General features: G+C 42.6%; 1 protein-coding gene across 1 annotated transcript in view; it reads left to right on the top strand.

Moving 5' to 3' along the window:
• Nucleotides 1–13,669, top strand: part of igdcc4 (immunoglobulin superfamily, DCC subclass, member 4) — a 58,183-nt gene that overhangs the window by 15,700 nt on the left and 28,814 nt on the right. The window contains exon 2 of the mRNA XM_084366834.1: nucleotides 6,864–7,178. Coding sequence (XP_084222960.1) covers nucleotides 6,864–7,178 — 315 coding nt within the window. The remainder of the gene's footprint in view (nucleotides 1–6,863; nucleotides 7,179–13,669) is intronic.

Here is a 13,669-nt window from a genome sequence, read left to right as displayed (position 1 = left end):
TAAGGTTGAGGAATATATTCATTAATAATTGCATAGCTAGCTAACGTCAGGCAGAATAATATGCTGGGCGCATAGCCTAATGTAGAAATCAGCCATTTTAGCAGATTTTTACCCCACAAACTGGCAACTACAAAGACTACAAAGAATTCTGAAACAAAGGTAAACAAAACAATCATTTTGAACCCGGCCTTTTATTGTGCACCTTTCTTAAAGCTCTGTATATGTATTATTGTTTTTAAAAATGATTCGTCTACATAAAAATGTTTTCAATATGACCTTTAACTTCTCATCTATAATGCTACCATCAGGTCTGATGTTTCATTTGTCCAATACATCAACTCGTTGCAAAAATACCTGCAAAGCTAATGACATTCCCATCGGCTGTACTCTGTTTGCTAAAGTTTGCTTATGTAACAGGCTAAACTAAGGTGGCTAACATGGTAAACATCATACCTGCTACAGAAAATAGCATGGTAGTGTTGTCCTTGTGAGCGTGTTAGCATGGCAACATTAGCATTAACCTCGACGCACCACTGTGCCTAAGTACAGCCCCACAGAGGTGGCCTTGCTAGCATGGCTGTGGACTCTTAGTCTTATTTAAATGTCATACTTTGGTTTAGATATGAAAATGTATAAAAGCCAGCATGATGTAGTGTAAAAGGAAAATGTAATAACTGTGCAGGGGAGATGTTTTGATTCGAAGGCAATAAACACAGACGTGGCACAAATAGAAATAAAGGAGTGGAGTATGAATATGACATCAGTGGATAAATTGAACTGTTATTGTTGTGGATGTATCTTATAGCAATACAGGCAAAATCCACTAAAAACAACAGAAAACAACAAAGTAAATTCAGTTCACTGCATGAAGCACCAGTTTTTGGACTCTTTTAGCAGAACGTCTTTGTGCTTATCTCTGGTTCCTGAAAGGCCTGAGGTATTGTATAGCTTCAATTTAGAGGCTGTGGAAACCTGAGCTGTGGCCTCCGGGTCATGGGGTGTCCAGTCTCTGTTGACAGTGAGCTGGGCCCGGTGAAATATTCGCTGTGTAGGGCCACTCTCCTCCTCCTCCTCCTCCTCCTGTTTCTCCTTCTGTTCTCCCAAACATTTTGTGAATAGGTGATCCATTAACAGAAATGGACTAGCGGAATAAGTGTTGATGGTATCGAGAGCACTGCCCTCCTAACGTCTCCTTTTACCCAGCCTATTCTCTGTTTTTTAAAAGTCTCTTTGTCCCTGTGTTTTGTTCCTTTTTTCTCTCTTTTGTGTATTTTATTCCATTTATCCTCCTCATATATAACAGTAGTATGGAAGTACATCACACATGTCAAGGATCATACCACTGCTGTATTCTTACTTTTTCAAAATCACTGTTACTGGCACAACTATAAAGCTATTACTAACCCAGATAAGGAGTCAAAACTGTTCTGACCCGCTAAAGGGGCACTGTGTCATTTTAGTACGATACATTTGCTTTTCCGTTTTTATTTTTCTATACCGTATCACCTCCTGTCGGCCTTTCTCATCCCCTCTCCCTTCTGTAAACGTGTCCTCTCTCTACTTATAAGCTATGAACCGCTTGGCGCAATGCCACCACAATCCATTCACTACAGCTCAGTGAGATCGCACAGCCGCCTGCTACCATATCCCAGAGTGCAACCCGTCCTTCCCAGCAGCTCCCTTTCGTACAGTAAAAATGGCAAAATGGCCACTTCACAGATCCCCTCCCTCTTCACCACAATGTGTCCTCACGAGACACTGACAGTAACCGTGTGGGCGTGCGTGCGTCTGTGTGTGTTATAATGGGTTTGTGCACACGTTAGCTTGGGAACATGTGTGTCAATGTGTGTGAGTGTGTGTGTGCTGCACCACAAATCTAGGGCATGTGGAGGTTTCTGGTGCGATGGTGTGTGTGGATAGCAAGTGTTTCATTCCCAGATGAAATAGCCACTGAAATATGTGATGCGCTTATCTTGCCTACTTTTTTTTAAAGGATAATAGGTCATGTGAGTACTCGGTTCTGGAAATGAGACTTTTCTTGTTTTGATTTGCCTTATCTTATAATTAGTCCTGCGCAGGTTTATACAGCATGTCTGAACCTCCCTAAAAAGAAAATTAGTGTTTTCCTGCTTTCTTTCTTTGCAATGGCCCTCATCACACCTCCACTCCAGTTTTTTGAGGCGTAATGGCTTCCATGCCCAACGCAGAACGATCCCCACCTCTCGCCAAGTGAAACCATTGGCAGTGAGCTGGGAAATGGCTGCTAACGTTTTAATGACTTAATGAGACCTAATTAGTTGAAATGGGAGAGGAGCCGTGGAGGTGATCCGTGTCAGTGTGTGTTGCCGCCCTTATACACGAGTGTTAGTCTTCCTACAAGACTGTCAGCGTGTTTTGCTGTTCCTGTATGGGGTTTTTGGGTGCATGTGTGCGCATACATGTTTATGTTGTCTCCATGGCAGGTGTGTGTGTGCATGAGTGTGGGTTTGGGGTGTGTGTGTGTGTGCCAGAGCGCTGTGCAGCCTCTCTCAGCATTACCCAGCCTCTTCATCAGGAAGTGATGGTGGGGGGTCAGGCCTCATTTAATCAAGGAAAAAATTCCATCTCCCATTAACTTAATTAATCCAACGCCGGAGAAAGAGAAGCAGAAAGAAACCTGCCTGTGTGTGTGAGTGCATGTGTGTGTGTGTGTGCCCCTGGAGTGTCTCTAAGCTGAATTCACAAAGAGGTTTGTCAACTGAACTGTAGAGGGGAAGTTTAAATGGTATTACTCGCTCAGGTACAGTAATAAACCTGTGTGTAACGCTGTAATGTGTGTGACGGATTTCACCCCTGTGGTGTGTTTCTGCCAAGAAATCTGTCCAAGAGTTGAAAACATAGCAATCAAGTTCACATTTCACCACATTAAAGGAAAAGTTCATCCAAAAATGAAGATTCAGTCATTATCTATTCAGCCTCTACTCGTGCAGATTACATTTTTTTGTTTTTCTGGAGCTCCCCAGCAAAACAGCTAAACAACTGAATGTACTGTAGCCTCCTCCAGTTCCAGCTTTAACAGATTGTTGATGTCTTTTTTCTGGGCCTTGCAGTTTTTAGCTGCTCCAGCAACAAACTGAGACTTTATAAGTGATAAAAAAGTAAAAGCTACAATCCTGTGCCTCATTCAATTATACTATAATCTCTATTAAATCCTCATGTCACGTCATCACCAACCCGGTACCACTAGACTGAGTAATCTGCCTACGCGGCCAATGGCAAGCCACCAATCCACATATTTTTTTGCTGGCTGGTTTCTCACATACTGTAGGTTTCTCGGCTGGTATTACATTTTTACAGTATTGTGTGTGTGTGATTTTGATTTAATGATGCATTTCTTCTAATTACAATGCGAGAAATCATAGAGTTTGATGATTTGAATCATAAGGTAGCAAGGAAGGTCCTGCTGGATTTATATAGTAAAAGCTACTCCGCACAGCACTTTTACACCCAGACTGTGGAGGTTGGACGGAAGCTGTGCTTCAATATATGTTTTTTACACCAAGCCTTTTTCAAAACTCATTTCAAACTGTGAGTGTTTAGACTAAAAACTTCCCCATTCACACAGACTACCTTCATCTGACAAAAGGGGCTGACTGCCAACCGTCGACAGCCCAAACATCTCTGCTTTGAAGGTGTCGAGTTGAATTCTGCCACTGAAGTAACGGCAGATGCTCTTGAGAGCACAATACAAATCAGCCGTCAGGGGAGGTCAGCCGATACAAATGTGTTTTATTTATTTTTATTTCGACTTTATTTTACTAACAGTTACTGTCCAAGGTAGCAGCGATACAAAACCTGCAGCATAGATAAATGCAACATGTGAAACAACACAGGTATTCAAACAAAAGTGGCCTCTCAAGAAAAACAACATCATGCCTTCTTCACCACATCCATAATAGTGCCCTTAAATTCATCAGTGGATATGTCAAAACTCTAGGTACAGTAAAAAGCAACCATTTGGAGGAGCGTAGCTGGTGTATCGTTCTCACCACATATGAGATATTATTAAGCACTTCTTAGAAGGGGAAAACTTACCTATGATCAACAAAAGCAAAAATAATGTAGAGAAGAATTAGCTCAACTCTAAGACAGAACGCATGACAATGGTTAGTTCCTACTTTTCTGTGGTAATGGATGAACTGATGATAAGACGAACTTCCTACAAAGCGTCGAGCACGGCGAGCAGACTTGGTGTTCGTCGGTCACCAGGGGACAGCCTGGCCGCTGTACAGTAGGTTCAGTGAAGCCGCTGGTCTCACTTCTTCAGGATGATGAGTCCAGGCTCAGACAAGGCCTATCTCAGGCCATAGAGCAGACGCAGCATGTGTTCTCCGGTCTTCTTGCGTTCAGTGATAAAAAGTACATAAAAATGGCTTCACCACGGAGAGCCCAGAAAGGGTTGATGAGCAAAAGCCAAGAGTCAGGACAAGAGGATGAGCTGAAAAAGGACAAGAGACTGAGGACGGCATGTGTTGTAAAGTTTGATAGGAGGATCCTTGGTGCTCTTTTACTGATTACTAATTAATTCCTTTGTGTGAAAAGAGACCTGGCCTCGACTTAAAGTGGACTAATTTGATTTCTAAATAATATTTGAGGTATCTACGTGCTGGCAATTTGGAAACTCACTTGTTATGAAAGAGAATGGAGGCACTAAAAGCTTGTAAGATGAATTAATCAACATCACAAAGAGTAACAAGTAACAACAAATACACTGTTTACTTATCTATAGCTTAGGATTATATAACAGTGAAGCACAACTTAAATAATAAATGATAATAGAAGTCAAATCATAAGAAAATCACATTGGTTAACATAAAATACACTCATGTGGTATTGATACTTGTGTTAAAAGTTATTACCAAAACTCATCAGAGAAGGGTACAGAGGAGATTTATAGATAGAAATATAGCAGTGCTGCTGTCTCGGACTGGACATCGATGTCCAACCCACCAAATTATAACGAATGCAATGATGAGTAAGAAAGGTTGCTTTTGTAATGGAACGTAATGATTCATGGTACACTGAGTCAAGGCTTGGTCAGACGGAGGAGGCTGCATGCACATACAATATGTCACCATAGTCAGAGGCGGAAATGTCGCTTCAACAAGTTTTTTCTTGACATTGAAAGTAAAGCGAGGTTTATTTCTTAAAAAGAAGAGAGTCTTCACAAGGAGCTTTCGAATTAGATGAGCCACATGCACATTAGACAAAAAGCACTTGTATGAGGAAACCATTTCAATGGATTTACCTTCAGATAAGTGATCTTTAGAAAAGAGTTTTGAGGAGTTTTGTTTTCTGAGCATGAATGTTTTCAAAATGAAATTTTGAAGTACAGCTCGCTCTCACTCCAAAGCTCCAACAATGCAAAACTGATTGAGGCACTTCAAGCACAAAAATCAAAGCTAAATTAATAATTATTATGTTTGCAGTGGTGATTATTTTATTTATAAAAAATGGTATCATATATGCTCCTTTATTCCCTAACAACTGATGTGATGTAGCAATATAGAAATGCTCAAGATAATTTTCTGTGCAGTACTGCTCCTTACTCTGCTGAAGCATCTGACAAGTTCTATTTTACAGCACTCTTCTAGTAGCTTGCTCTGTTATAGTAGGAGCATAGTGTAACTTTAACAAAGAATAAAAGTTCCTCTTTTTGCACAAAGATTACAAAAACTGATTGTGATGTATGAAATACACTCACATTAAATGTATTATTAACCATAGATCATCATGTGAAGTCTGCTAAAAGTAGAATTACTTGACCCTCTCCTTTCTCACGGCTTCTCCTTCCCTTTCTAACGCTACCCAGCCTCCCCGTAAAAGATAATTAACTGCTGACATGCCAGTCAAGATTTGAATTCCTCTGTTCTTTTTATCTCCCATCTCCAATCCACGCTTGATCTCTCCCCTTTCCCTCAATCATAAATTCTCTTTATTGTAAGATCTTCTACTTTTTTCCCCCCTTTTTTTTTACCCCATTTCTAATTTCATCCAGTTCTTCACAGATATGATAGACAGATATGATACCATATGATCCAATGTGACCATCTGCGTAGGTGAGATGCAGGAATACAGTACATAGGAGATAAAGAAGATTGCAAGGCGTGCGTGAAAACATCTGGCTGAAGTAAACCCCATATGTTCTAGTGTGTTGCGTTTAATAAAATCCTGATCACTTTAAAACGAGTTTAATGTAAAAAAATAATAATAATAATAATGAAGTTCTGGCGTGGCTAAACAGCAACATCTCCTTTGGCTGCACTTTATGGAGCTGCTCCTTTCACACCAGCTCATCAACCTCTCACTCCAGGACTTCCCCTCTCGCTCGCTGACTTTAATGTCCTGCTGCTGACATACAAATCCCTTCATGCCCCTGCACCCATTTAGTTTCCAGAGCCCCTCCCCCTCCTCTTCCTCCTCCTCTGCTGGCCTCCCTCTCTGTCCCCAAAACACCCCGCCTCTGGAATGCACTGCCCCTATCCATCTGTGCTGCCAGCACCATTGATTGTATTGAAGTCATGCTACGAAGTGACAAATTGCTAAAGGCTGAAATTGATAAGGTGGACAAAAATAGCAAGAAATGACAGAAGGATGAAAAATTGGAGCAATGAAGAAGAAAAGTGAAATACTTTATAGCTGAGCTTTGATAGTGGTCACAGAGCAATAAAAAGGTTCCTGCAAGGCTCTGTACACTATATAATGCACAAGTTATATTGCTACATGCATCAGAAAAGTCAATATTTAGTGACTTTCTTTTCAAAATAAAGAGTTTTCTTGACTTTGCTTTGGTTAACAAACTTTTCCTTCTTCCTCCCACGCAGAAAAGCCTGTTTCGGTGGAGCTGAGCTGCGGGGCCGGACCCAGCTATGTAGTGTTGGAGCCGGGTTTGCCCCTCTTGCTGGACTGCAACCTCGGGGCCAGCGATGCACCTTTTAATGTCACCTGGCTTCAGGATGGCCAGCCTCTGCCTCTGCAGGGAGCCGACTTCCTGCAGTTTTTGGCCAACGGATCCCTCCTCCTGCTGCCCAGCTCGAAGGATGGACACCCTCCTCAGGGAGTGGAGGGAGGCTACAGCTGCGTGAGCGCCAGCGCCCTGGGAGCGCTGACTAGCCGGACTGTAAATGTTCTCCTAGCAAGTAGGTGTCCAGCATATACATTTTCAAGTCCTGCAGTTCCCGGCATGCTCATGTATGCCTCCAAAGTGTGTTGATTGGTGAAATGTGCTGAAATGAATGCAAATCAAAGCTTGTATGCTTCAAATGTAGGTCCTCAGGTTAGCTAGAAGTTCAAAAATGTGTGTAGGTGAAATATGAGTGGTTTATTCTGGACACAGTTCGTGCCAAACGAAGGGGGGGGCTTCGGGGGCTCTTACCCCCTTATGTAGAAAGTTCATGGACAGATGGATGGATAGTTTAACAAACATCTCTCATGAGCGGAGTAACAAAAATTATACAATAGATGGGAAAGAGCTGCACGATTAGTACAATAATCGATTTGTTGATCAACAGAAAATGTATTAGCAACAATTGCAATTAAAATGGATCGTTTTCATCAGTTTTTCCACATAAAAATGTCCCAAATTCACCGATTGCAGCTTCTCAGATGTGTTTTTTTTGTCTTCTGTGATAGAAAGTTGGACATATTTTTGGACCCTGTTGCTGGCTGTGTTCCTCTGAAAAGTTTGTGTGTCATCACAGTTCAGGCAGAACAGCTTCAACTTTGCAATAGATGGAACAGAGCTGCAAGGAGTAGTTCATTTGATCATTTGAGATGATCAACAGAAGATGAATCTGCAACAATTTCGATAACGGATTAATCATTTCAATAATTGTTTTAACGTCCGTTTTAGTAAATGACTTATCTTTGGTGTTTATGCTCCAAGCACAGGAGCTTTAGGCTGCTGGGGCAAAGAGGTTTTCTGGCCCAGGGCTAGCTGGTTAGCTCGCTAACTTGACACAAAACATAGACGACTTTGGCATAATGTCAAAACTGTGATTTCTTCACATTCTGCTGATAATTTGAATAAATTTTTTTATGTTTTAAACTAAAATTCTTACATGTTGCACATTTTAGAAGAGGAAATGTGTGTTTGTATGTGGTTGGACAACAAATAAGATTTTTTGTACAAAGATACAGACAGTGACATAAAAAAGATACGATGAAACGTGATGATTTGATAAGAGCCAGTGAGTAAAGAGTATTAAAGATTAGGTGGCTATTTATATGCACAGTATGTTCGGATGTTTGGGTGAGCGGTAGTGAGAAAAATGAGGAGGAAGAAAATGTTTGAAATTGCGGGAGAGGAAGGTTGCAGCATTACCGATTTAACGGGAACAAATCTTGTTTTGATTCATTCATCTATTTAAAGCATTTAACTGGGTGTGCATGCAGGCGCGCGCACACACACGGGGCAATGCCATATGTCAGATTTGTCAAGGGAATTTCCTTGGATGGATGGAGATGAACTTGGTTGCCCTCTTATCCTCTGGTGGAATGCTAACAAGTGTCCTAGGAACAGGTAGACTGTGCTACAACAACAGTCTGTTACAAGGCACATAGTAAAAGGACGGAGAGTGGGTGGAAATGAAAGAAATGAACATGAAGATGCTTGTTTGAGGGATGAGAGTACAGGCGGCCGCTATTTAATCGCCCCTCCAAGGAGGCCTCTTTCTCTCGCACTCTTAAGTGGTAGTCTTTATTTAGTCATTAGCTTTGTGTAAAATGAGACAGTATCCTTTGTGGATGCCCCCGCTTTTGTCAGCTGTCACATGCCTATTTATGAGGATCTCTTGTTTGGGGGACAATAAGGAGTAAAGGGAGGGGAGGGTGGGTGTTGGATGAATGGTGGGAAGGCGGAAAGGGCTGAGGAGAGTTTGCGGTGAGGGTGAAAAGAAAGGCTTCAGAGACCATTAAGAATGACCTTCAGTTTGCGCGTGTCTGTGTGTATGCGCGCATGTATGCGTGTGCGGGTTTTTTTGAATTAAATCAGCGGCGAGAGGCTATGAGATAGATGCGACCGGCGCGCAGAAGGTCGAAGCCGAAATGCCTCGACGTTGACATTGAGCATACACTCTCATTTCCTACTGCGTCTTCACCATCAGAAATGAGACCGAAGAGAGAACGTAGCAGAGATCACATCTGTGAAAACACATTACGAAACCCACCTGCTCCAGTTTCCCTGTCGCAGTATATGATGCATGTGGCCTTGTCTAAAAAGCATGTGAATGTGTCGGGGAGGGAGAGAGACAGTGAAAGAGAACTGCTCCGTCTTTATATGCAGATAAAAAATGTAAATAGGTCTATAGTGTTTCAGTCTCTAACTCGCTCCCCTCTCGGCAAAATGCCAGAGGCAGCGCTCAGCGTGCACATTACATTTCCCAAATACATCTACGGGTAAATGATGATGCCGGAAAAAAAGCAGCTTTTAATGTCAATTAGACCAATTAACCTTTCTCATTATGAGCCTGCTGAGGTGAATGTCAATACTTCCTAATTCCTAGCAGCTTCAGCTGATGTCGTGAGCGTGAAGCGTGTGCTCTCTCCTCCATACAAACGCGCTGCTTATAGCTGAAGTTATTGGTCTTCATTCGCAAAAGGTTAACGCTGCTTTGTCTTTTTATTTCAAGCTTTAAAAAGGTTGATGTTTTAAACCCCTCTATGGTACACACTTCACACTTAATTTGGTGTTTTCCTCTTTATTTTCAACCCATATGGGAGTCGCATGGTTTTAATCCATGAATGTCCAAAGTGGAATTACATTATATCCTTTACAGCACCTATAAATATTAGCTGAGCAAAGCACAAGTGTGTGTGTGTGTGAGAGAGAGATTTAAAACAGACATTAGCTTACATTGAAAATCCCATAGGAGTACTATAACTATGTGTCTAAGGTCAATACTATAACAAGAAAAATGAACAGATTATGATCTTTCTTCTTGATCCTATTTTGTCAGACATTTGAAACTTTAAAAGATAAAAAGGGGACAAGGAGAATCACGTTGAAAGATGATAGTTCAAATATATCTCACATTATAAGAATCATTAGGAAATAAAGAAAATCTCACATTGCAAATATTTTCCAGTAGCTGTCACACATGTTGTTGAAGCTCGGGGCATGCTTCATGGGTTTTCACACTGTTAGTCAGCCTAAAAGCTGGGTAGCAAAGAGGTCACGGGTGGAATTATCTGCTTGCACAAGAGGAGGGGAAAACCGCTGCAATCTGATAGCTGTGGGGCCAAAGAGTGGGGCATAGATAGAGGGACGGACAAAGACAGAGCCGGGGTAAAGTCAAGGGCAGGAGAGAGGCAATGAAAAAAGGAGCAAAGACAGGGGCTTTCTATGTAATGCGTTGAAGGGTTACGAACTTTACATAGAGCGGTGCCCGAAGAGCTGCCTGAAAAAAAAAGAGATCGTTGTTCCTGAAGCTTTATATGTCTTTTTTTTTTTTTACAAGGAGTGTTACATTGAAAAGTTGCCCAACGTATCATCACAATCCGAGTGTGTGTTCGGCACGGTGCCGGACGGATCTGCTGTGGAATTTCATTGCAGGGGAAATGCTGGGAAAAGACTAATATGATTATGGTTTGACAGAGCGGAGGTGGAAGCTCAGCCAGCCGCCATTGTTCGATCACAGCATGGGCAACGTGTCTTCTCCGACCCCCGCCCTCCTTTGCATTAACGCCTGCTAATGTGCACTCTCGCTGATCAGCTGTTGTTCACCACTCACATGCAGACCCCCCCCCCCTTCCCCACCGACGCTCTTGCACATAGATGCACACGGTGATCCAGTCCATGCAGTCCATGTACAGGCATCAAGGCACATACACACACACACACACTAGAGTAAACACTGAGGTACAAATAGCTGCACTCGAGTTTGCACACACTTACACACGCCCAGTGAGTCTGGCACCCTGTCAGGAGCTCTCTGGCAGTGTTACAGGTGGTGTGTTTACATGAGGGCATCGTGCTGTGTAATGGCTGGAAGTGGCAGGGGTTAATCATCAACTCCTCCTGCGCAGCTCGCTACGCAACATTCACAGCAACTTTTTTCTGAAATGAATCACATGCTTTCTGTTACTATGGCCGAGCAAGTGTCTCAGCCTGAGTGTGCACTCATTGAGCAGCTTTGATACACACAGATGGCCGGTTTGTTGCCACGACTTCCAGTTGGCCTGATGTGGGTTGGAGTAATCTTGGATAGTCCACCCCGTGTCTCCATGAGCTGACAGTGGTTGGGAGGAAATCTCGAGGGCTAGGTTGGGGTGTGAGTTTGGAAAAAAACCAAAACAAAAACCCTGAAAATTGCTTCGCTTGTTAGTTAAAGCAGAGTTTGGGAGCAAGTATCTGGTCTCTGCACCCAGTCCTCCCTTCCATAGTTTTGTTTGTTTAAAGTCAGATGACATCCCACTGTGTCTCCACTCTTGAGCAGCTTTTAAGCCATACTAGCACCCGTATGGATGGAAACGTTCGGTGAATCCCTGACCAACCTCTAAGTCGGGTTATGGGAATTATTACCTCAGAGTTCTGATCTATCTATCTATCGGATGTATTGGTTTGGTACAGACTTGGTGGAGAAATTCATGTCCCACTAAGGATGAACTGAAATATCTCTTAACTTTTCAATTGGTGCCGCTGTCAGATCAAACTTTCACTCTGTCCAGTTTTTTTGGTTAATGACCGAAAGCCTGATAAACTTTAGACATTCCCATCAGAGGCAGGTGTACTTCTTGTTCAGGGCTAATTAGCAAATGTCACAGTGCTAGTTCTGACAGCCAATTATTCTGATTCCCTGCGCTATTTTTTCCCACCTGTACAACATGAAGACCTGGCCCTATTCTGCCTCTGATTGGTTCTGACCTTGACATGTTTTTCTAATTGCAGAGCCCTTGAGTACAGAGTCATGACAAAGACAATCGTCACCATATTCACAAAACTTCGGATAGTTCCAGGAAGTTTAAATGCAATTTAAATGCATGAATACAGAGAAACAGAAGTACGATGTTTGGCAGTTTGTACACAATCTATTGATTGATTGATTGATTTACAGTACTGGGCTCCAGCTTCCTACGTTGCTGTTCAAAATGGTCCATTGACACAAACAGAGATGACGCGACTTTCTCTGCTCTGCTCAGTTAGAGGGACATTGGGCAGACCTTTTTGGACATTTCTTGGACAAGTTGAGGTTTGCGGAAAAAAGTGGCGTGAAAAACTATAGGCAGCACCCAAATAGCGTGGTGAACATGGTAGATCTTATACCTGCTAAGCACCTGCAATGTCACCTTTGTCAGTGGGTGCCTCTTAGGATACTGACATCAGTATTTAGCACATAACACTACTGTGCCTGACTACAGCCTCACATACAGCTAGACTCTTAGCTTTGTTACTTGACTAGACCGTATGAGCATTTGATCATTGAAGTCAGGGTAGTAAAGGTTAGTTTGTTCTGCAGTGGTGTGGTACGGAGCGAGTCAGATGGTATTATCATGCAGGGCTCAGCTTGGAGTTAAAAAGAGTGAGAGAGAGTCAGTTGGATTCAGTGCAGCACAGCGTGTTAAGGTCTGACAGTGGAAATCAGCCATCAGTTCATTCACCAAACGACTGAACTTGAAAACAGCTGTTGCTCACGTACTGTGGAATTTGTCCTTAAGATCAAGCTTGAAACTGACAATCTCGCTGACAAACAAAAGGCCTGAGGGAAGGCGTGCGAGCAGAGATGAGCAGTGTCACGCCGGTGTTAAATTTAACTAAAGATGGGATTTTTGAAAGCAAATCACACGTCGCCGCCAAATGAAAACCAATCTTTTCTAAAAATTAAAATAGGATAATTTGTTCACACTTCATCACTGCTTCAATAAAAGCCGCTCTACAAGCGGCTCTTTGAAACGTGCGAATCAAATTTGTTCTCCATTGCGAGCTGTGTGTAACACTGCGGGGTGATCTTTACATGTTTTCATGCTGTGCGGAGCTGCTTTGAATCACCTCGCAATTAGCCCCACGTTGAGAAATCGTCTTACAGAACAGGATATAGGAACCAGAAAGAACGCCTGTTACCAGGTACTACATTTGTGTTAAGGTGTACTTATTCAAACAAAAGCCTGACCTTGATTTTAAACATTTCATAAAGCATTTTGATATAGTGCCTTATACTTCATTGTGTGGCTAATGTTGGTTTTCTGCCATTACTATATATATATTGTATTTTAAGCCTAGTTGAGATTTGGTGTGTCTCTTTCTGTTACCCTGCCTCTTTCTTCCTGCCTTCAGTTGCCTTCTGTTCTTCTTCCTCTGCTCCCTCCTTTGATCCACCCCCCACTCTCCGCTCCTCAGTCAGAGCTACAGGCGAAGTGGCTGGGACAGCCAACCGGTTTTGTTCTCTTCTCCAACAGCCTGTAAGGGGTCAGAGGTTAGAGGCCCTCAGACGATGCTCACTGCTGCCCCCTGGTGCTCGGTGTTATCCGCATTAGGAAGTTCTTGTGTGTGTGTGTGTGTGTGTGTGTGTGTGTGTGTGTGGGAATGTGTTGAGGCTGTGAAGGTTGGACTCCTGCCAAGACTCGACCTGGAGAGAGCAATAATCTAGCCAAGTCTGATTAAATCCCCAAATTTCTCCTAATCAGGACATTCAAG

The sequence above is a fragment of the Pagrus pagrus genome (assembly GCF_965226575.1).
Source record: "Pagrus pagrus genome assembly, chromosome: 1".
In the NCBI taxonomy this organism is placed as follows: domain Eukaryota; kingdom Metazoa; phylum Chordata; class Actinopteri; order Spariformes; family Sparidae; genus Pagrus; species Pagrus pagrus.
Note: the sequence above shows the minus strand (reverse complement) of the source record. Positions and strands in the feature narration are given on the sequence as shown.